This window comes from Elephas maximus, chromosome 15, assembly GCF_024166365.1.
Source record: "Elephas maximus indicus isolate mEleMax1 chromosome 15, mEleMax1 primary haplotype, whole genome shotgun sequence".
Classification (NCBI taxonomy): domain Eukaryota; kingdom Metazoa; phylum Chordata; class Mammalia; order Proboscidea; family Elephantidae; genus Elephas; species Elephas maximus.
This window is the reverse complement of record NC_064833.1, coordinates 10563573-10587921: the sequence shown is the minus strand read 5'-3', so window position 1 is coordinate 10587921 and position 24349 is coordinate 10563573. Positions and strand designations below refer to the sequence as shown.

The 24349-nt window shown below is 50.3% G+C and overlaps 1 protein-coding gene across 1 annotated transcript in view; it reads left to right on the top strand.

Annotated features, from left to right (window-relative positions):
* The first annotated feature begins 225 nt into the window (after nucleotides 1-225).
* Nucleotides 226-24349, top strand: part of CCN4 (cellular communication network factor 4) — a 36550-nt gene continuing 12426 nt past the window's right edge. The window contains exons 1-2 of the mRNA XM_049854077.1: nucleotides 226-389; nucleotides 21162-21441. Of these exons, the coding sequence (XP_049710034.1) occupies nucleotides 321-389; nucleotides 21162-21441 (349 nt within the window). The 5' untranslated portion in view covers nucleotides 226-320. The remainder of the gene's footprint in view (nucleotides 390-21161; nucleotides 21442-24349) is intronic.

Below are 24349 nucleotides of genomic sequence, written 5' to 3'. Positions count from 1 at the left end.
AGTGTGAAAACACAGGCCTGCAACGTCCCCTTTAAGAACTGTCAGAGTCGGGGAGGCTGGCCAAGCTTGGGCTGGAGGTGGGGACAGAGGCGAAGAAAGAAAAAAAAGGGAGAGAGGCAGGAAAAGTTTTTTCAGAGGAAAATGCAGGGCTTGTCCTTAACCCTGACGTCAGACCTTGCTTTAATACAAGCCCCCAAGGGCTGGGAGAAGAGGCATAGCCGGCGCTCCTGATGGGCTAGGCCAGTGCCGGCCGGCTCCCCCCAGAGGTGGCGGGATCTGCTGGGCTGCTTGGTTGATGCCTTTGCCACTGACTTCCAGGCATGAGGTGGTTCCTGCCCTGGATGCTGGCAGCAGTGACCGCAGCCGCCGCGGGCAGCACCCTGGCTTCGGTGAGTCCTGCCTGGAGGGGCTCAGAGAGGCCCAGCTTCTTTGGTCCCCCAGTCCTGCGGTATGACCCCTCTAGGGGTGGTGGACATTTGAGAGGGTCTGGAAGTGTAGGAGGAGACAGGGAGCTGCCCACTTAGGGGGCAAGGATGAGGCCCAGGGGTAGGGCTGCTCAGAGATAGTGGATCCTGGTCAGGTAGGAGGAGGGAAAACACCTGGGAGAAATACCCAGCCAGGTCCTCTATGCCCCCCTTTCCCGCCTGAAACAAAGCAGAAATGGACACCCACTGGGCCAGGAGTCGGGGGTTCTGAGCTCTAGACCCAGCCTTGCGCACACAGGCTGTGTGACCTTGGGCTAGTCACTCATCCTCTCTGAGCATCATAAGCTGAGGAAGTTGTGGGGATACTTCTATAGCCCTTTGAGTTTGAAAAATGTGTCTGTAAGCGACAGCATCTCAGAGCCGCTGGAAATCCTACAGGGAGTGGAGACAGGAAAAGTCAGGAAAATGTGGACAGGAACATGCCAGCTTTCAACGAAAGCTCCGCACTTGAGCAAACAGAGCTGGGAAGGATTTCTAACCCTGACTGCTGCCACCTCGGGCTGGCACAGGCCTCTGCACTTCACGGATGTGCACACTTGGGTTCTGCTGTGAAGACCACTCTTCCCAGGGGGGCGTCCTGAGGAGTCTTTCTTTCCCACCTCCATTCCAGGGCAGACCAAGGGAAGGGACCAAGGTCTGCACCCCCAAGATGCCAGGGGAGCAAGACACGTGGCAGAATAAGAGGCTGGGTGTGGGACCAGGCGTGGTACGGGTGGCAAAGGCAGAGCGCAGATGGGCAGGAGGTGGGCGGGAGGTGGGCAGCTGGCAGAGCATTGGAATCTAAGACCCTGCAGCCCGGCCAGGGCCACTGCCAGTGGCAATGCCAAGGGACAAGGGGAAATGGTTGGAAGGGTTTATTACCCACCCACACCAAGGCTTCCTTTGGGATTAATATGCCCACTCATGGATGAAAAAATCGAGGCTCAGGGTTAAGCCACGTGCCCAGGGGCTCAAAGACTCTGATTCACCCAGATCTGAGGCTGAGAGTGGAGGGTGGCCCTAGGCCAGCTGCACTGTAGGAGCCGGGCAGTGGGTACACTCCCAGGGCCAGAGTGTGCAGAGTGTGGGCGGGACTGTGTCTGAACGCTTCACTGTTAAATCTATCTCCACCCCGTGCATAGTGCCTGCCCGGAGCTGGTGCTGAGCCATCCTTCAAAAAGGATGTGAGCTCCATTTTACAAATAGAAAGAAATGGAGTCTTAGGGGCAAGTAAAGGACTTGTCCAGGGCCTCACGGTAACTAGGGAGCCAGGGCTCAAACGGAGATCTTCTGATACCAAACTCCACTCTCTCTTGCTGAGCTCTCCCAGTTTAAGGGAAGCTGAGCACTTTCCGTGGGTTGGAGCCACCAGAGAGAATCAGGTCGGCCTGGTTTCAGTGTCCCGGCACCAGCTCTGCAGGTCGTTCTGCCTGGGAGGGCAGGGAGTCCACGGAGATGAGGTGAGGGGGTTACAGCAGCTGGAGGCCGAGCCAGGAGAAGTCCTCCGTGTGTCTGAGTCCACTAGGGCCCCTGTTGCCTCCCCCGATCGGCAGGAGCTGGGGAAGATTTCCGAACAGAGCCCAGGGCTCAGCCAGAGGAATTGCAGCAAAGGAGAGGCGTTTCCTGATGGACCCAGACAGGGGATGAAGGGAAGGCTCCTGGAAGAGGCAGGATGAGCCCCTCTCCATGCAGTCCCCTCCTGGGGACCTTCTCTGGGGACCCAAGACTACCCACCCCCTGCTTGTTTCTTGATTCCGGAGCTTCTGGAACAAAGGCAAGGTGCTGGAGTTCTCAGGCAACTTAAAGCCCTCAGGAGCGAGCAGCCAGACAAATGGGAAAGGCCACACTCAGCAGCACTCAGAAACCAGCACCTGGCTCTCCAGCCCGATTCCATACATGGCCATCCTTCCGGAGCTCATATGTGAAGGGAGTGCAAATCCAATCAGGGCTCCAGTGAAATTTTAATGGAAAAAGTGATTAGCCGCGTTCCTATGGAAGAAAAAGCACGTGAGAATTGCCAAGAACACTCTGAGGAAGCCAAGTTAGGAAGGAGGGCTTGCCCCATCAGATAGTAAAGCGTGATTTGAAAGTTCTGTAATCGAAGGAGGATGGTGCCAGCCCAGTTAGAGATAAACTGAGGAGAGGAAGCGAATAGTGAGTTCAGAAACCTAGCCAAGGACACCGGGGAATTTGATATTTGATAAAGTTGCTCTGCAGACAGGGATTATCTTTTTTATCACTTCCTTCCCTTCCTTCTACATTTATTGAAGGGGCTCCATTTGGTAAGCATTACTAAGTATTGTGTCAAATGCTGTGTCTGTATGTGTGTTTGTGTACATAATATATAAATAAACCTACTTCAGTTCGTCTAACAAATATTTATTAACATTTATTAAGCACCTCCTATCATTCTCATGGCATCCCTGGAGGGTGGAACCAGTCAGCGGGCTCAGCTACTAATTGAAAGGCTAGTGGTTTAAACCTACCCGGAGGCACCTTGGAAGAAAAGCCTGGCGATCTACTTCCAAAAAATCAGCCATTGCAAATGCTATGGAGCACAGTTCTACTCTGAGACAAATGGGGTTGCTGTAAGTTGGAATCGACTTGATGGCAACTAGTTGTTGGTTGCTAATTTTTATAACAATACTAAGGAGCCCTTGCAGTGCAGTGGTTAAGTGCTCGACGGCTAACCAAAAGGCCAGTAGTTTGAACCTACCAGCCACTCTGAGGGAGAAAGATGTGGCTGTCTGCTTCCGTAGAGATTACCGCCTTGGAGACCCTATGGAGCAGTTCCACTCTGTCCTATAGGGTCACCAAGAGGCAGAATTGACTCAGCAGCAATGGGTATAACAATACTATTAAGCAAATATAGCTGTGACTACTGAGGATCAGAGAGGTTAAGTAATTTGCCCAAGGTTACACAGCTGGTAATCAGTAGAGCAGAGGTTTGAACCCAGGTCCAGCTCTTAGCATTGCAGCCTTCTGCCTCCCTGATCCATGTATTTGTGCAGAAATGAGGTGCACACAGTCCTTGTCCCCACAGAGCTTGCAGACTTCGGGGAAGCTGGCACATACCCACAGGTCTGAATGAGGGCACGGGGTGATGTCATCCAGGATGGAGAGCCTGGGTGTGGGCTCTGCCACAGGCAAGTCCCTTAACCACACCAGACTCACTGTCCTCATTACCTAATGGGAACCAATGACCTCAGCTCTCTGCTCTTGAGGGGTGAACCATGAGTGTTTGAGGGGGAACTCTGAGTTGTGTGGAACTGGGCAAACAAATGCTTTGGTAATAAATCCTAGGCAAACGTTACATCTGTAGTGGTCTGTGTACGGGTCTACGCAGGTGAGACCCACAACTTTCCTCCCATATAAATGTGTGTGGTCTATGTATAGGGGTACAGGTGTGGGGGGAATGTGTCTATGTGTGCATGTGTCTGTGATAATGTGGGGTGTCTGAGTGTGTACGCCTCGGGTGTGTGAGTGAGGCTGTGTATCCAAGAGACTGTGGGGTGCCGGAGTGTGTAAGCTCCATGGTGTGTGTGAGTGGACGTGTGTGTGTTTGTGAGATTATGTGGTATCTGAGTGTGTAAGCCTCTGGGGTACGTGTGGGTAAGGGTGTGTGCATCTGTGAGATTGTGGATATCTAAGTGTGTAAGCCTACATCTTGCGTGTGTGGATGAGGGTGTGTGTCTGTGAGAATATGGGGTGCATGTGTCTGTGAGATTGTGGGGTATCTGAGTGTGTAAGCCTCTGTAGTATGTGTGGGTGGAGGTGTGTGTGTCTGTGAGATTATGGGGTGTGTGTGCGTAAGGGTGTGTTTGTGAGCTTGTGGGGCATCAGAGTGTATATGCCTCCATAATGTGTGTGGGTGAGGTGTGTGTGTCCATGAGATTGTGGGGTGTCTGAGTGTGTAAGCTTCTACTGTGTGTGTGATGGGTAAAGTGTGTGCCTCTGTGAGAACTAGGGTGCCTGAGAGTGTGAGTCTTCAAGGTGTGGGTGGGTGACAGGTGTGTGCAGGGTGTGGAATGCAAACTCACTCTGTGCTTCCAGAACCTGTGGACTTGGGTATATGGCAAAATATCCCCTTTAAAAACGAGAAGAATGTAACAATAAGCCTTATTTTACCTCTCCTGGTTCTAGTCTGGATCCGAGTTAGCATTTCAAGCCAGCCCAGGCCCCATGCCCATCACCTCCCTGTGTGGAGCCTCTTCAGGCTGCTAGAACCTTCTGCTCCCAGCCCTGGATGCCTCCTGCCACAGCAGGTCAGGCGATGGCCTCATCCGCCTTGGCACAGCACCTGGTAGGAAGGGTGTAGGAGCAGGCCTCTGGCAGAGCCGCCGGGCTTCTGGGGGGACAGAACTCCACCCGTGGGTAGGTCAGCACCCTGGCCTCTGCACAGACACCCCTCCCCAGGTCTAAGACAAGGCCCCTGCCCTGTGCCAGCAAAGCAGCCCAAGGCCAGGAGGCCACCTTTGACTCCTGCAAACAGAAACCCCCGGGTTCCTCCCAGGAGTCTCCACCAACTCTCTGGGCAGCAGGTAGGGGTGGCTATACACACCTGCGGATCCCAGCGTGGGAGGGGATGGAGGCGAACCGGTTTTGGTCCAGGGCAGGGCCCCACAGGGCCTGGGAAGGTCGCCAGCTACAGCTCAGGAAGCAAAGGCGAGGGAGGAAGCGTCTTACAGAGCTGCATAACGCTGCAAATGTCTGAGAGTGGGGATCCGGCACATTTCCAACCACCCAGCAACTCCCAGTGAGCACCCGGCTGTCCAGTAACAAGGGCGATAATAAGGCAAACATTGACTTAGCACTCACCATTTTCTGGCACAGTGTCCTAAAACACGTTGCCATCGACTCCATTCTGACTCATAGCAGCCCTGTAGGACAGAGTAGAACGTCCTCATAGGGTTTCCAAGGCTGTAATTCCTATAGGAGCAGACTGCCACATCTTTCTCCCACGGAGAGGCTGGCGGGTTCCAACTGCTGACCTTTTGGTTAGCAACCGAGCCCTTATCCACTGTGCTACCAGGACGCTGTCAGTGTTCTACGCTTTCTGCATATGTCAGCTGCACTGAAACCCACACACACCTATGAGACAAGTATGATTATTATGGCCTAGATTGCACTGTCCAATCACTAGCCACCAGCCACGTGAGACTAGTGACCACTTGAAATGTGCCTAGTCCTGTTGAGTTGTGCTTTAGGTGTAGAACGCACACTGGATCCAAAGGCTTAGTAGGCATGCAAGAATGTAAAATTCTCCTTAGTAATCGCTTTATATTGACTCCATGTTGAAATAACATTTTGAATATATTGGATTATTTTTGTTAGGCACTGTTAAGTTGATTCCAATGCATAGTGACCCCACGTGACAGAGTAGAGCTGCCCACAGGGTTTTCTAGGCTGTAATCTTTATGGGAGCAAATTGCCAGGTCTTTCTCCAGCAGAGCCGCTGCATGGGTTCAAACCCCTAACCTTTCGGTTAGCAGCTGAGCGCTTAACAATTGTGTCACCAGGTCTCTTCTATATTGAGTTAAAGAATATATTATTAAAATACATTTTACCTGTTGTTTCTTTTACATTTTTAATGTGAAGCCTAGAAAATGAAAAATTCTGAACGGTGGCTCACGATTCCTAATGGCGGTTCCATGGTGAATTCTCACCTTCCATGTAAATGTGGGAGACTTAGGTTTAATTCCTGGCCAGTGACCCTCATGAGCAGCCACCACCCATCTGTCAGTGGAGGCTTGCTTGTTGCTATGATGCTGAACAGGTTTCAGCTGAGCTTCCAGACTTTTTTTTTTTCAGACTAAGATTAGGAAGAAAGGCCTGGCAATCTACTTCTGAAAATCAGCCAGTGAAAACGCTATGGACCACAATGCTTGGATGAATGTGCCATCGATCATGGGGATGGCGAAAGATCAGGCAGCGTTTCATTCCATTGTGCATGGGGTCGCCGTGAGTCAGAGGCCAAGTCGTTGGCAGCTAATAACAACATACTTCACTAGACAGCACTTCTCTAGAAACTAGTGAACATAAAGGTATAACAACAGATGAAGAAGGAAAATTACTGAGGGTCCTAACCCCAGCTCCTCTATTTACAAGCTGCCCAACTTCAGCCAAGTAGCTCAGCCTACCTGAACCAATTTCCTCATCTGTAAATAGGCAGAATATTAGTATTCACTTCTTGGGGTTGTGATGAGAATTAAAGAATGAAGTGGAGCTAAAGCACCTGAGGCCCCTGGGATAGTTGACCACTGTTCAATAGCAGAGGGGGAATCCCAACTTCAGCGGGTCTGAGCCAGCAGGAGCTCACAAAGACCCAGGCTCAGCGCTGGGGGGTGGGACCGGGGGCTGGGCTGGGTCAGAGCCCGGCGTCTGCAGAGCCCAGGGCTCCACATCCTGAGCCACCTGCCGGCCACATCTACGGGGAGTCAGTGAACACTTACCCTCTGGGGGACGGAAATGCTGCAGCAGAGCCCAGGGCTCCACATCCTGAGCCACCTGCTGGCCACATCTACGGGGAGTCAGTGAACACTTACCCTCTGGGAGACGGAAATGCTGCAGCAGAGCCCAGGGCTCCACATTCTGAGCCACCTGCCGGGCACATCTAAGGGGAGTCAGTGAATACTTACCCTCTGGGGGACGGAAATGCTGCTGCTGATGATGGTAAGGATTGTAGGTGAGGCTTGTCTCTTCCAAACCTGAGTCCGGACAAGAAAGGCCCTGAAGGATGACCTTGATTGTCATTGCTCATCCACTTACTTGTTCCAGGGACACTAACTGTCCCCACGATGTGGGGACCACCTTCCTGCTTCTAAGGAAATAAAAACAGAGTAGGCCTCTGCTCCCAGAGGGCTTCCAATGGCTGACTTCTCGGAAGTAGATCGCCAGGCCTTTCTTCCGACACACCTCTGTGTGGACTCGAACCTCCAACCTTTCCATGAGCAGCTGAGCATGTAAACCGTTTGCACCACCCAGGGACCCCAGATAAACAGTCCTCTCTGTTCCCATTATGGAGGATGGTCTGCATGTTGCAGGTGGATCTTTAAACAAGCAGAGGAGAGAGTGGTGAGGACCCAGGTAGAGGGGAAACTCAGAGGGCTGCGGGAGGTGGGCAAATGCCATTCCTGGGCCCTGAGCCTGATGTCCTGGGTGGTGCCCAGGCACCTGCATGTTCACTTGGGCCCCGAGGGCTCTCTTGCACACCTGATCTTCAAACCACTGCATTAGGTAGACCCTGGCTCTCCTCCAGCCTGATAGTCTGTTAATCGGCCGACTCCATTCTCCTCTCTGTGAGGGAAGGGGGGGAGGGCGAGACAGAACCAGGGAGAAGAAACAGGCCTCTCAAAATGTGAATAATGGACATTCCAGCCCAGTGAGATAAAATCCACACCGCCCACCGCCCCCCATCCCCGGCTCCTAATCCGGAGGCAAGTCCAGGCTTGGGGTGTTGATTGTGGATCTGCTAGACCCGGTGGCAGCTGGGGGAGAGGAAATGAGAGCCTAGGCCCAAAGGAGGAAGGATAGGGTCCTCACCTGTCCCTCAGGATCCTGTGTCAAGTCTGGGAGTGGAGAGAGTCAATGTGCGCTGGGAGTCCACCCGGGGCTGGATGGTGCCGGGGCCGGGGGTCTAAGAGAGAAGTATATTCTGAGGGTGCAGAGGCTCAGACAGTGCCCTAGGGGGAAACTGGTGGGCTAGCCTGGGCAGCGAGGCCAGTAACCAGTTGCCATCGAGTTGACTTCAACTCATGGTGACCCCAACTCATGGCGACCCCATGTGTGTCAGAGTAGAACTATGCTCCACAGGGTTTTCGATGGCGGTTTTCCAGAAGTAGATCTCCAGGCCTTTCTTCTGAGGTGCCTCTGGGTGGACTCAAACCCTAATCTTTTGGTTAGCAGCCGAGCACGTTAACTGTTTGCGCCACCCAGGGGCTCCGGATAGCTAGAAGGCGAGGGAAGATTGCTCACCACTGTGTGACCTTAGGTAAGTCCCTTGCCAACTCTGCGCCCATTTTCTCATCTTAACACAGAGAGCTTGGACTTGATCCCTGAGTTTGCTCCCGCCAGAGCCACTGCTTCATTCATGGGGTGGCTCCATCATTCCCCGAGTACATGGCTCCTGAGCTTCAGTTCTTTTGTTGTTGAGAATATACGCAGCAAAACATACACCAATTCAACCATTTCCACGTGTACAGTTCTGTGACATTGACTATATTCTTTGAGTTATGTAGCCACTCTCACCTTCCTTTTCTGAGTTGTTCCTCCCCATTAACACGGACTCATTGTACCCTAAGGTTCCTATCTAATCTTTGCAGTTGCTGTTGTCACTTTGATTCTGAACAGATAAAAAGATCAAACCAAACCCACTGGGCTCGAGTCGAATCAGACCCAATAGGACAGAGTAGAACTGCCCCATACGGTTCCCAAGGAGTGCCTGGTGGATTTGAACTGCCGACATTTTGATTAGTAGCCATAGGTCTTAACCACTATGCCACCACGGTTTCCAGTACAGGTATTTCTTATGAAAGCACACTGCTCGTGGCAGACCTTTTAGCTAGTGGCCTCATAAGGCTGCTGCTTCAGTAAGGGTGCTATTGGCCTTTGCATCCAAAGAGGTGCGTCCCACACTCTGGGGTGTCCCTCTAAGTTGTCCAGAAATGTTCTCCTCTCGGCCCACACCTCCTCTGTCAACCCTCTGGGTGTACCGCTCTCGGGCCCATTCCATCCTTGTGAAACTATGAAACATGAAACGCTGAACCTCTCGGGGTTCTCACCTTCTGTATTTTCCAGGCAGACCCTGGGGGAAGAACTTTCCAGTGCTGTCTGCTAAGATGGGTGCCTGGCCCCTCAGGCTACTGGCTCGGGGAGGATTCAGAGTTTTAGACCTTCTCATTCCTAGGTGATCCTTGAGGTCTTCCAGGTTCAGGCAGCATCACTGTAGAGAGTGGGGTGCCACTGGAGCGTCCTCAGTTCCCACGGCCTCCCCCATCTTGGTGAGTCTTGCCTCCGTGGGCTGGATCAGGAGTCCATGGTGGTGTAAATGGTTAACATGCTCAGCTGCTCACCAAAACGTTGGAGGTTCCAGTCCACCCAGAGTTGCCCCAGAAGGAAGCCCTGGTGGGCTACTTCTGAAGTACCAACCATTGAACCACAGGGCCCAGTTCCACTCTGACACACATGGGATCGCCATGAGTCAGACTCAACTCGATGGCAACTGGTTTGATCTGGGTTTTTTGGTGCCCACCTCATCGGGTTGTTTTGATCACATCTGACACAATGGCGTGGCTGACTCTAGAACGGCTCCCCATCTTGTCTTCCCCAGAGAAGGACACACATGACCCTGGCATGGGCTTCAAGGTACTTCAGTCCTCGGCCTCTGCCTGCCGTCTCCATCTTCTTGAATCCTGAGCCCCTGCTGGTCATTGCTGCATGACACCAGGCTGCTCTTGCTCTTCCCTCAACACTCTGTCCTTGTTCTGTGTAAATACCTCTTCCTCCAGGGAGCACTCCCTGCCCCAATGCTGCATCCCCCTCCTTGTCCTCTTCATCTTGCCCTCACAGCGTGTGCCTAGACTACACTGAGATGCCCTGTAGTGGGACTGGTAGGTGCGATGGTTTATGAACTGGATGCTTGGGTTCGAATCTCAACTCTGCCACTTGCTAATGACCTTGGGCAAATTATTCAACTTTTCTGTGCCTCAGTTTGCCCATCTGTAAAATGAAGAAGATGATAATAAAAGCAGGCTGCCTCTTAGGGCTACCCTAAGGTTAAATTACTTATTTCAAATGTAGGCTAATGAAAGAAGCTTAAAAGAAGTAACCTGGAACAATGTGTAGCCCTTGAGTGGATTTTGATTCAAAGAAACCATTTATATATATATATATATATATATTTTGAGACAATCAGTGAAATTTGAATATGGAGTGGTTGTTAACTAGAAAAAACTGTAAAATTGTAATTAATTGTATTAGATGTGGTAATCATATGAGGGTTATATTTTTTTTAATTTCCTCACACTTCAGAGGAACCCTGGTAGCACAGTGGTTAAGAACTCGGCTGCTAACTAAAAGGTCAGCAGTTTGAATCCACCAGCCACTCCTTGGAAACTCTATGGGGCAGTTCTACTCTGTCCTATAGGATCATTACGAATCAGAATCAACTCCACGGCAAAGGGTTTGATTGGCTTTTTGGCCACACTTCTGACTGGCACACTGAAGTATTTACAGGTAAAGTCACAAGATGTCTGGGGCTCGCTTTAAAATACACAAGAATAAAAAAGCAATTGTGTGAACGACACAAGATCAGCACGGTGCTGATAATTGCTGAAGCTGGTTCATTATACCAGTCTCTAGACTTGCGAAAATTCAAACGTGTCTCTGACAAAGGATGCTTTAAATTAGTTAGTGCATTTAAACTGCTGAGAACAATGCCTGGCATGCGGCCTGCACTCCATAATAGTTAGCTATCATTCTTCTCGTCTATGTTCTCACTATCTGTCACTCTATAACAGAAGTCAGCAAATGTTTTCCGTAAAGGGTCAGATAGTAAACATTCTAGGCTTTGAGGGCAATGTCTGAGCCTCATGTCGCATATTCTTCTTCTTTTCTTTGACAACCGTTTAAGAATGTAAAGACCATTCTTGGCTCGAAAACTGCCCTTGGATAGCATATGGCCCGTGTGTTGCAGTTGCCGACCCTTGCTTGGTCAGGCCTCCTTCTTCTCAGGCATTCCTGGGACCTTGTCCTCTGCACTTTGCACTGCATTGGGAACTCAATGGATGCTTTACACATATTTGGTGAATGAATGAATGAACAAACGAAGGAATGAATAAGTGCATGGATGAGGAAAGACCCTGTCAAACGAGGGCTCGTTACTTAGAAAGAAACCTGGCTTCTTGCCCCTTCTACCCTCTCCGTAAAAAAACACTCACAGGCTGAATGTTGATAAAACCAATTAGCCATGATGAGCCGCCTGGCCAAGGCTGAGTCAGCCCAGTGCCTTCATTCTCTGGAAGCCTCCCTGCCTTCCAGCGGTGCAGTGTGGAGGGCACTGGGCAGAGCCTGTGCGTGGCGACCCAGTCCAACAAACTCTAGGCCCAGGCTGCCTTCGGGGGGCTGGAGCCAAGTGCTTTCCCAGAATGGGCTTAACCAGGACTGTTCTCCAAGTTCCCACCCGAAGGGCAGCCCCAGGATGTGGAGCCTGACCCCTGGGAGGGGCTCCAAAAATAGGTGCTGACCAAGGGCACTGGCTGACCAAGTCAGTTGCCCTGAGAACCGTGACCACAAGGCAGTGGAGGTAGGCAGAATCCCACATACCTGGGTGTCTGCCTGGGCTCTGAATATCTGCATTCCTCCACTTTCCCCAGGGCCTCTCTTTTCAGTGAAGTAGAGAACAGAAACTGCTTCCAGGCAGGACAACCCTTTCCAAAGAATTCCAGGGCCCAGTTGGGCCTGCTCTGGTCATTCCTGCCTCAACCCTGCCCCCTTGTGGATCATCTGGGTGCAGCCTCCCAGACCCTGACGGGATTCCAGGGCTACAAAGCAAAGACCCCAAGCATTCAACACCATCTACTGAGCACTTGCCCAAGGTGTACCACGTATAGTGCCTGGCCCCAAGGAAGCAGAAGGGAGCAACCTGGACCCAGAATACCCACAAGGGGTTATTCTCCTCTTCTGGGGTCCTTGGTAACCTGGCCCAACTTCATTACTACCCTCTACTATGAATCGACTCGACGGCACTGGGTTTTTTACTCTAGGTAGTAATCACTTACGATCCATCTAGCCTGTGTATTCCCTGCAGGCAAGAACCCTGTCTTGTTCATTTGAGCACCTACGACTAGCAGGTGCTTAGTGCCTGTGACGGGTGGTTGAAGGAGTGAATGAATGAATGAGTGAATGAATGACAGATAATGCAGCATGGTAAGTAAGAGTGAGGACTCTGGAGGGACTCTCTGGGTCACATACTACTTCCCAGCTGTGAGACCTCGAGCAAGTTCCTAAGCCCGTCTAAGCCTCAGTTCCCTCATCTGTGAGATGGCCATAATACCAGTAACTGCTCACAGCACTTTTCATTAAGGACCTTGTCATCACTACCATTTTACCAAGGAGGAAATGGAGGTTCAGAGATGGTGAGCACTGCCCCAGGTCAGAGCTTGTGCAGACGGGCTTGGGAAACCTATCTCCCCTTCCCAGTGCCTTGTCCATGCATGGACCACACACTCTCGAAAGATGACAGCATCCATCTCCCTCACCCCCTGGCCCATCCCGCCAAGGCCAGCCTCCTGCTTTCTGCTTCCATGCCCACTGCTGTTTGTTTTTGGTGGTTTGTTTTGTTGGTTCACTGAAGTGAAACTCACGTACAGGGTCAAATCATAGCCTTACGTGTTCTCTGGCCCGACTCCCCAGAGAGCTGGGAAATGCTATAAAATCATAGTTACCACCCTTCCTTTCAACATCTCCCGAGCACATATGCAGCACTTGCTACCTGGTCTTTCATTTTGATTTTTTTTTTTCTTTGTGATTTTAATCAGCTCAAGATTGCCCAATAAAGATGCGATTGAAGGAATCAATTCATGTGTGTTAATCTGCCTGATGGTTACCAAAGGAGCCCTGGTGGCACGGTGGTTAAAGCGTTTGACTGCTAATTGAAATGCTGGTGGTTCGAACCCACCAGCCGACCCTCAGGAGAAAGATGGGGGAGTCTGCTCTCAGATTAAAAAACCGCTGCTATGGAGTCAGTTCTGACTCACGCTGTTCCTAGAGGACACAGTACAACTGTCTTATAGAGTTTCTATGGCTCGGCCAGTGGATTCGAACTGCTGACCTTCTGGTTAGCAGCCGAGCCCCCAGCCATCGTGCCGAGCCTCTGTGTGGCCTTCAGGGATTGATTCTGAGTCGAGGCAACCCCCTGCGTCTCTGAACTGCGCTCCGTGGGGTTTTCATGTCTCGGTTGTGCCTTTTGGGAAGGGGTCCACCAGGCCCTTCTTCTGAGGTGCCTCTGGGGGGGTTGCACCACCTTCCTGTTTTTTTTTTTTTTTTCCTGTTAGTAGCCCAGCTCTTAACCATTTTCACCACCAGCCTAAGTTTAGGTACATGGACGTGTACGTGTGTGTATATGACAATTACGGAGTTGCTCTTCCTTGTGTATTTTCCCATTTTTCAGTCTTTTAACAAGATATCAAGGGGAAAGTACAATATAGCTTTTCCCCATGAAACCACAGAATGTGTATGCGTGCATCAGGCCTGCGTTAGCCGTATCGTGGGAGGTAGTTAAGGGCGTCGATGGGTAATGCGTGAACGTGTGAGTGCTACAAATATAAAATGTTCAAAACAGGACGACAGCCTAGAGCCCAGTGCCTCCCCTTCCCCTGCCCAGTATTCGACGGCATCCCCATAAAAATCACCAGGGTGCAGGCCAAACTGCGGATTTCCGGCCCCAACCTAGAACAACTGAAGCTGGGTATTCAAAGCAGGGCCCAGGCATCCGTATTGAATGAGCTCCATCAGCCAGTGGTTCTCAAACTTGGCGGAATTTAGAATCTCCCAACGCCCAGGCTCCTCCCCGGGCCAATGAAATCAGGCTCTGGGGGCAATACCCGGCCTCAGTGTTCATTAATCTCCCAGGTGGCTCTAACTGAAGCAAAGTTTGGGAAGCGCCATCATAGGGGGTTTGGAGGCAGGGCCCTGTTTGAGATTCACTGAACTGGGTTGTTAGAAGGGAGTCCCTGAAGAGGAGGTCCGGGGTTGGAGGAGGAGTGCGTTCAGAGGCTTCAGCAGGCAGAGCCGGGCGGGCATTGGACCCCAGTGGCAGCCACATCAGAGAAGGTGGGAGCTGGAACAAGGTGAGGGGTAACCTGTGCAGCCATAGCTCTGACCTATTTCCTTCCAAATGGGGTGTCTGGGAGATGTACTCCCACAACGGCCTGGACCAAGCACTAATAGCTGCCCACGTACCTGCCACAGCGGCTCCTCCCGTCACTCACAGCAGGGCAGGTTGAACTGCACTAACGGTAGGCCTCCAGGCAGAGGCGCCAGGGGAGACAAATGGCACCTTGGGCATTTGGTTGGCTTCAGAAAAGGGAAGGTAAGACTTTCCCCAGGACCTAAGGAAGCCCTCATCACTGTTCTCTGGCTGAGACATCTCCCCTACTCCTTCTGTGCAGGAAAGGAAAGCCATTCCCTGGTGACAACGTCCATTTTCCAAGGCAGAGGGCAGGAGGATGGGCCATCCTGGCATGCAAGATGGCTGATGCCTGTGTGTGAGAGACAGAGAGAGAGAGAAACAATAAATTCACTGATTATCAGGAGTCTTGACTTACTGGTGGCCTGCAGTCAAATACCCTGGAGGGTCAGTGCTAGACAAGGGAACGGAGGTTTGGAGATGTCACAAAGGACCAGATCCAGGGTCCTCAGGACCTGTCATCCAGAGTAGTTCAGACCACAGAGCATTCTGAGGCCTTTCAAACCACAGAGGGTCCCGAGGTCTTCCACACCACGGAGGATCCGGATGGCTTTGACACCACCGGGGGTCTGGAGGTTTTTCACACCACAAGCTCTTGCAGAGGCCTTCTTCCCTGGACCGAGGGCTGAAGGTTCCCACCACTAGGTGGTGCCATCAGCAAAGGTTTGGCTCATGGACCCAAGAGTCCTTCGAGCCCCTGCCCAGGGTGTGATAACCAGATTCCTTCTCCAAGGGAGGCCTCCTCTGTGGCTTCCCCTTAAGGATCTCATACTGTGGGGCAGGTACTTGGGAAAGACATCACTCTGGGGATCTTTAACTTGGTACAGAGACAGGAGGATGGATAGTGACAGTGTGGGAATCATTACCAGGTTATTGCTGCTCCCAGCTGAGCTCCAAGTATCCAGACCCCTAGCCCAGTGCTGGACTCTGTGGGGACAGGGAAGGAGGCACCACCACAGACGTGCAGAAGGAGTCATGCCTTTGAGTGTCTGCCATGTGCCTGGACCTAAGCTAGTGCTTCCATATCCATGATGCCCCTTCTCCTTCCCAACGCCTCCACAGGTGGGCATTATTGCACCCATATCACAGATGAGGCTCAGAAAGGTTAGGCAGCTTGCCGAGGCCACGCCAAGAGAATGAGTCAGAGCTGGGATTGAAATCCACTTCCGTCTCCAGGTCTCAAGTTCTTTTCTTGACAACCAAATTTAACCAGTCCTTTTCAACTAAAGCACATTTGGGGGGAAGGAAAAAAAAGACACAGGGGGAAAAAACATTTAACCAGTGCTGAGAGGAGAGTCTCCAGCTTAGGATGTACTGAACTTCCCTGAATATCCAAGTGGCACCAACAATCACCCATCCAATCATTTGATGAATAAGGAGGAAGCAATGCTGTGTGCTGTGCTCTGTGGTTCAGACACACAGAGAGCCTGCAGGCACAGACCCGCCCTTTACAAGTTCACAGCCCAGTCAGGGAGATGGGCAACTGCTAGAGGGATGTGCAAGGCATGATGGGAGCGAGGGGACAGCCCATCTGATTCAGTTTGGAAAAGGCAGGGAGGGCTTCCTGGAGGAGATGGCCATTTTATTTCCTCTGCCAAGAGTATGTTCTGAGGGTGGAGGGACAGGTCAGAGATGGCCTGAGGGTGCTCATGAAGCTGGGAGACTCCTGCTGTCACAGCCTGACAAGGAAAAGTCTGTCGCCAGAAGGAGGAATCTCTGTGTATGTGCACGCACGTGTTTGGTTTTATTTGTTGATTTGAGGGCTTTGTTGTGTAGGTTCTGAGGAATAGCGAACAAGTGCAAACTATCGTCTCCCAGGTGAACTCGGACGAGCACTGTCAAGCCCTAGGGAGCCCTTTGCTTCCTGCCAGTGAGGCCTTCCAATGCCACACTCCCCATGGTGGTCTCGCACCACTCCCTGGAAGTGGCCGCAGGCATGAGTCTCCTGACCACCCTGTCCTAGCAGAGAAGGACCCTATCTGTTTCCAGTGAGGAAAAGACAGAGCAGGAAGGAGGGAAGAGCTTCCAACGGCACCCAGAGAAACAGGGGCCAGACCCCACAGCCCTCCTTCAGTGGCCCTACTATGTGCTAGAACTTAGAACGCTGGGGGCGGCAGGGAGCTGGGTAGGCCGTGCCCTCATGGAGGTCACAGCAGTAACCCCCCCCCCCCCACACGCCCAATTAATGTGCTGTGTCCGAGGAAAAAGCCAGGCACTTGGAAGGGGGCATGATTTTGGGTGAAGGGAGTCCTCTTCAAGGAAGGGGCTTTTAAACTGGGACCTGAAGGACGAGGAGCAAGTACCCAGGTGAAGGGAAGCCAGAACAACAGTTCGGTCACAGGGAATTGCATCACAAAGGCCTTGAGGTAGGGAAGGTGGGGGAGTGCCTGAGGCCCTGATATCATGCCAAGCCAGTTGCTATCAAGTCAGTTCTGACTCATGACGACCCCACGTGTAGCAGGGTAGAACTGTGCTCCACAGCATTCTCAATGACTGCCTTTTCAGAAATAGATTGCCAGGCCTTTCTTCCAAAGTGCCTCTGGGCGGACCCCAACCTTTTGGTTAGCAGCGAGCATGTGAAAAGTTCGCACTGCCCGGGGATGCTGATATCATGCCTGAAAAAAAAAAATCATGCCTAGAGGTGATAAAAACATCAAACCAGGGTTTTCCCATTTAACATTCTAGAGCCCTATGTTTGTTGAATGAATATTTACTGCACTTGCTGTGTGCCAGGCCAGAGCTGAGTCAGGCTGACGCAGCACCTCACCTGGGCCACCTCTCCTTGCCTCTGGTCCCCCAAGTAAAGCGGGCAGCAGTGACCTTGCTTGCCTCACCCATGCCTGGTGTTCAGGGGGCTCCTGCCCCTCTCCTGGGGCCTAGCAATCTGCGTGGCACTCGATGCCATGAGTTACAATAAATCACCTTTGCAATCTCTCCCCCATAAGCTGTGGGCTTCTAAAGCACAGGGAATGTTTAAATTCATCTTGAAATGCCTAAAACATAAGAGACACAATGAGCTCGGAAAGTGTTTGTCGAGTGAATGAACAAGCCCAGAGAAGACAGAAACAAAGTATAGACCCCTTTACCATGAGACCAGGAGAACTAGATGGTGCCTTGCTGCCACTAGTGAACATTTTATTTTGATCAAAGATTCTATAGAAGAATTCCGATCAAAAGAGGAAAATGCAGAACAGAATTACAAATTTTCATGGAATTCAGACTTTCTGGATCCATGGAGGTTGGATGAACCCCTAAAACTATTGCCCTGAGATAATCTTTAAACCTTAAACCTAAAATATCCCCTGAAGTCTTCTTAAACCAAAAAATAATTCAGCTTAACTAGTTAAAGAATGTCTGCCACGAGCACAGTGCTCTTTTAAGATCTATCTATATGGGATCAAATGGACAACAGCAACTCAGAAGATTAGAAAAGAACCTTAGGGGACGATGAGGTCATGTTAGTGGGAGAGGAACAATTCAGAAAAGGAGGGTGAGAGTGGCTGCACAACTCGAAGAATGTAATCAATATCCCTGAATTGGACATGGAGACGCTGTTGAATTGGTCTATGTTATGCTGTGTATATTCTCAACAACAAAAATAAAATAGTGTATTAAAAAAAAATTTTTTTTTTTTTTATTAAAAAAAACAAAGGGCATAGAATTGACTGAGATGTGGTCTGTGTCTGGGCACCGACGTGGGCTGGGTGGTGCTGGCTGGGTCCCTCTGCCTCGTTGGGTCACGTTTTCTCCTCCGAAAAAGGAAGGATGGGTCTGTCTGAATATCTTAGCGCTGGAACGCATTGTGCAGAGATGGAAGGCAGATTTGTGAATCCCACTAAGCAGGCCTCCTCTGGTTTGTGAGGGAGGGGGTGGCCTGGAGCCCAGCCAGCTCTCCCCTCCCCACACACCCTCACAGAAGTCCTTGACCCTCCCTCAGCTAACGTCAGAATTTAGGAGCCACGGTTGAGAAGTCCTGGACAGGAAGCCCTGTGGTGTGGACCACGTTGGTCTGGGGTTGGCAGAGCAGGCTCCAGGCCGGGCTCTAGTCCTGCTCTCTGTGTTCCCCAGGCATCTCTCTTCCTCCATGAGCCTTGATTTCCTCCCCTGTAAAGAGTGGAGAAGGAGCCCTGGTGTTCGGCTACTAATTGAGAAGAGTCGGGGGTTCAAACCCACCAGCTGCTCCATGGGAGAAAAGACCTGGTGATCAGCTCCTGTAAAGATTACAGCGTTGGAAACCCTATGGAGCAGTTCTACTCTGTCCTGTAGGGTTGCCGCGAGTCGGAATCAATTGACAGTGCACAACAACAAAGAGTGGGGGCCAGCCAGTTGCCACTGAGTCGACTCCATGTATGTCAGAGTAGAACTGCACTCCATAGGATTTTCAGTGGCTGATTTTTAGGAAGTTGATCATCCGGGCCTTCTTGCAAGATGCCTCTGGGTGAACTCGAACCTGCAACCTGTTGGTTACACCGAGCACATTAATCATTGGCACTACCCAGGGACTCCAGAGTGAGGGAATGAGACTAATTCAGGGAGGCAGCCAGAAGGGGGCTCTGTATTTGGATTCCAGAGATCCCACCCTTAACTGTTCCACAGGGTTTCCAAGGAGCAGCTGATGGATTTGAACTGCCAGCCTTTTGGTTAGCACCTGAGCTCTTAACCACTGTGCCACCAGGGCTCCACAGGCAGCGTACCCAGTGCCGTTGAGTCGATTCCAACTCATAGCGACCCTGTATAAAACCAAAAACCAAACCCAGTGCCGTCGAGTCGATTCCGACTGATAGCGATATATAAAAAAAAATAATCACAGACACCCAGAGCAGCTTCCATCTGCCTGTTCTTCGGGACTGCGGGCTCTTTGGGCCTTGTTTTTCCTTCCCAGCTGACCCATTGTAATGCCCACCATATTTGCCCAGACAAAGCTGCCCCTGTTGGCTGGGATGGGAATGGGGCTGCTGGGGAACAGGAGGGGCCAGTGGGGGTCCATGGACCTTGGCATAGCATGAAAGGCGACCTCCGCACAGGGCCCAGCTGGCAACAGGAGTCAACTGACCTTCCCACGGGGGCAGGGGAGGTCCACCCACTGCCTCACCACTACAGCCCCCTCCCAGAAAATAATAACTGCTCAGCTGGCTGAAACACTGTGCCCAACAGGCGGCTTCTCTCCCAGGAGGGCTGAAGGACCCTTAAGTGGAGGCAAGAGGGTGGATCTGCAAGACACAGAAAAATGCAATGGGGTGGGGCCCCGCCACAGCAATGTGGCTCATCAGAAGGCTTGTACTGCTCAGAGCCTCAACTCCCTCATCTGTAAAATGGGGCCAATAGCACCTCCTTCTGGGATTGTGGGGGTGATTAGTAAGGAAGGAAATGTGGAGAAGTACGAGGTTTAGAAGTAGAACCTAGGCCCCTCCACTTAGCAGCAGTGAAGTTTGGGCTAATTACAGAGTGGCTCACAAGTCCCCAACTGAGGTCCAGCTGGGCAGCACTCTGTCTTCTTGTTTCAGCTTTCACACTGTAAACAAGTGTCCTTTTCGCAGACTACTTAGTGGCACATTTTTTGTTTTTGTGCTTTTTGCTGGTGATTTAGCTGTTTCAAACAGCTCCCCCAAAACAAAAACAAAACGTAGTGCTCACATGCTGAGAGCAAGAAGACTGTGATGTGTTCTGTGTGGAAAGTGCGTGTGGTAGATAAGCTTCGTTCAGGCACGAGTTACAGGGCTGTTGGCTGGAGTTATCGTTAATGAATCAACAGTGTATGTTAAATAAGCTGCCTTTGTGGCGCAGTGCTTAAAACGCTTGGCTGCTGATAGGTCAGCGTTTCGAATCTACTAGCTGCTCTGTGGCAGAAAGATGTGGCAGTCTGCTTCTGTCCAGATTACAGCCTTGGAAGCCCTATGGGGCAGTTCTACTCTGTCGACAGCAGTGGTTTTTTTTTTTTTTTTAATTGTTGTTAATTGTTTTTTTTAAGGTGCCTTTAAACAGAAACACTTAAAACAAGGTTCTGTATTGATTGGTTGAGAAAAATACTGTGACTTGCAGAAACCTAACCCTGTATTTTCCCTCAGAGCAATGGTTCGGTGTTAGCTAATTCAGTGTTTGCTGTGACTTTATGGAACATAACTATTGCAAACAATGAAAATCAACTGTAATTCTTTTATGAAAACCTCTTGAACACCAGGAAGATGGGCTGGTGATTGCAGAGTCCTTCGGGCTTTGAAACCAGGGCTTTGAACCAGCTCTTTCTGGATTGAACCCCTGCTGAGAATCTGCATTTCTAACAAGTTCCCAGGCATTGCTAATGCTGCTGGGTAGGGACCAAACCTGAGAACCACTAGTAGGACCAAAACCAAACCCAAACCCACTGCCACTGAGCGAATTCTGACTCATAGTGACCCCACAGGGTTTCCAAGACTATAAATCTACACAGAAGCAGACTGTCCCATCTTTCTCCCTCGGAGCCACTGGAGGTTTTGAACCGCCCACCTTTCGGTTAGCAGTCAATCGCTTTAACCACTGTGCCACCAAAGCTCCCACTAGTAGAGAGGTGGTTGTCAACTTTTATTATACATAAGAATCACCTGGGAATCTTGTTAAACACAAGTTTTAATTCAGTATATCTGTAGTGGAAATGCAAATCCTCAACAGGGATTTGATCCGGAACCAACCGGTTCAAAGCTGTGTTCGAAACCTCTGCCTGGCACCCGTCTTCACTGCTACCATTCTCTCTGCAGGTCCTCTCTCCTGCCCCCACGGCCATGGCCTTCACCCCAGCACCACTGGAGGACACATCCTCACGCCCCCAATTTTGCAAGTGGCCCTGCGAGTGCCCGCCGTCCCCACCTCGCTGCCCGCTGGGCGTCAGCCTCATCACAGATGGCTGTGAGTGCTGTAAGACGTGTGCCCAGCAGCTCGGGGACAACTGCACTGAGGCCGCCATCTGTGACCCCCACCGGGGCCTCTACTGTGACTACAGTGGGGACCGCCCGAGGTACGCAATAGGAGTGTGTGCACGTAAGTGAGACCCCTACCTTCCAGCCAGCCCCCAGCACCCCAGCTCTGGCCCAGGCCCCTCTCCCTTGGAACGCCCACAGCCCTTCCCCTGGCCACACTTTTGCTTGGCAAGAGATGCCCCTCACCTCAGTCCAGAGTGAAAGACTGGAGGCCAGGCCCTTTCTGGGGAGAGATGCCTGGGAATTTTTAAGTCCTAGAGGCATGTCCATACTGTCCCCAGGGAAGACGGAGCTGTCAGGCAAAGACCTCAGCCTGGTTTTACTCTCTTAGTGATGAGCACCTTTGCCCAATGCCCATGACCTTCCAGGAGACACCAGGGCACTGCAGAGCTCCAAATATTTTAATAATATTTTCAATACAAACAATACGGTTACAGGAAACCAGTAGCCTTGAAAGAATGAAAACCAGCAGCCTGAAGCCATCCCTTCCTATCACCCACCCTCGTTTCTCCAGTTATTACCAAACCCAAAAACCAAACCCACTGCCACTGAGTCAATTCCAACTCATAGTGACCCTATAGAACAGAGTAGAACTACCCCATAGAGTTTCCAAGGAGTGCCTGGTGGATTTGAACTGCCGGCCTCTTGCTTGGCAGCCATAGCACTTAACCACCAAGGTTTGGGTTAACCAGTTATTACAGTCCCTTTAAACTCTTAGCTCTCTCTTCTCACAGTGATCACTGTGTAATACTGTGTTCTGCTATATCTTGACTGGCTTGATGTATCAATTTTGGATAATCTATTAATGTTTTTATATGATGGCTGATGACTTAGCTCCTCAATACTGTTCCATTCTTGCCCTAGCTTCCAAATATCCTGGTTATAATTTTGTTGTTGTCATTGTTACCCAAGAATCAGTGTTCACAATTTTATGACTCTGTAAATATTGTTCACTGCAGCTTTGAAGAGTGTACTAGTTTGAATTCCCTTGTCTTTTAAAGCTTTTTGTTTTTCCTGGAGTTTCTAATTGCCTTTGCTTTTTATGCACTCTTGTTCTTTATAATATTTGTGTGTTGAGGGGTGGAGCAGTTACTGTTTTTTGCTTTTCAAGTGCTCCGTCATGGGTGTTCTGTCCTTTTTTGTTCCCAGAGGCCTCCTTCCTGGAACTTCCTGACCTCCTGCTTCTATCGGGACTGGTATTCCCTTAGCTTGAGTCATCTAACATTTATCCTTCTAAGATACATGACCCAGCATGATGAAGAGAGGTAACTAGGCATCCTGACGCATTGCCTGACTTCTGAACAGTTGCACAAAGCCTCATAAACCCAAGGATTCTCTCTTCCCTTAGTGCTGAATCAAGCTTTCCTTGTAACCATGACTCCATATACACCCTATTAAATATTGACATACAGTGTGCTCTCTCATCCTCACCTAACCCATTATATTTCCTGGAGTGGGTTGTTGATGAGGGTTATGTACACAATTCCAAGTTAGACAACCCTATCTTAGCTTTGTGGTTAATTTTAGACACTTAATGCTCTTTTATTGTTGGTTCATGCTTCAACTTTATACCAAGTCATCTGCCTTTGTCTTTGTGAGTAATCACCCCTGCTTCCCTTGTCCTTCCACTTTTTCTCCTTTTGCTGAGACCCATTATTAGCCCCATAAAACAGTGTGTTTAAAGAGAACTTGCAGCACCAACTGCATGAAGTTATCTGACGTGTTGGTTAAAAATGCTATTCCGGAGCCCCACCCCAGACTTTTTGGATCAAATTCTCTGGAGGTGGGGTTGGGAAATCCACATTTTAATGAGATTCCCAGGTGATTCTTGTGCACACGTAAGTTTGAAAATGACTGCTAATATACACAGCCAATCACATACCCTCTCCCCATTACCCAGGTAGGGAAAATTGCCAGGCCTTCCCGGACTAGGACCGCCTCAAGTTATATGAGGCCATCTCATAATTTACTTCCCTTTTTACTGCTGTTGCCTCAGTTCACTGCAGTTGTACTGGTCACTAAAGCTGTCCTGAGAACTTACCATGTGCCTGGCACCATGCCTTCATAGGCATTCTCTCATGAAGGCAGAGATAGTGCAGGCCTGGCTACTGCCTCTCCTACCTGCCTTCCCCTACTCTCCTCACCCCTTATTTCTTTGTATTTCAGGTCCCACCTTCACTCACTACAGCCTCTTAGCTCCTCTGTCCTCCCCTCCCCATGAGCCTGTGCGTATTTCCTTTCTTTCACTGGAAAAACAAAACCAAACTGTGGTCTAAGGGAAATTGGAATAGGAGTTACACTCACCAAGTGGTTCCCTGATCATATAGGTCTGCAGATATTGGAATAAATACACAAGTTCTGCAGGACTTCTCAGAGCCCTTAAATGTTTGTGCCTCCCCTGGGGGCAACGCCATTTTGCACGGCACTCGGTGCCTTGTGTTGTAATAAATTGCTTCTAAAATCTGTCTTTCCCATACTCTATGGGCCCCCTAAGCACAGGGAAATTTTCAACTCATCTTCAAATGCCTAAAACTTAGAGAAAAGATGATCTCAGCAAATGTTTGTTGAGTGAATGAAAGAGCCCGGAGGAGAAAAAAGTAAAGGGTATAGAAACAAAACAAAAACAAATCTGGTCTGAGAGAGAGATTTTAATAGGCATTACACTTATCGATGGGTGCCATGATCGTATAGGTTTGCAGGTGTTGAAATAAAGAAAGTTAAACAGCTGCTGCAGGACTTCTCAGAGCCTTTAAATGTTCATATCCATAGTCAGATTCTAAAACGTAGCTATCATAAGTCTTTTCTTTCCAAACTTATTTGAACCCTGAACTTTTTTTGCTCAGGTGAATTTTTATTCACCCACCCCACCACACACGCACACGCACACACACACACTCATTACACATACAAATGTCACATGCATACATATGCACACACACACATAACTCACTAGCATTCTCCTGAGTATT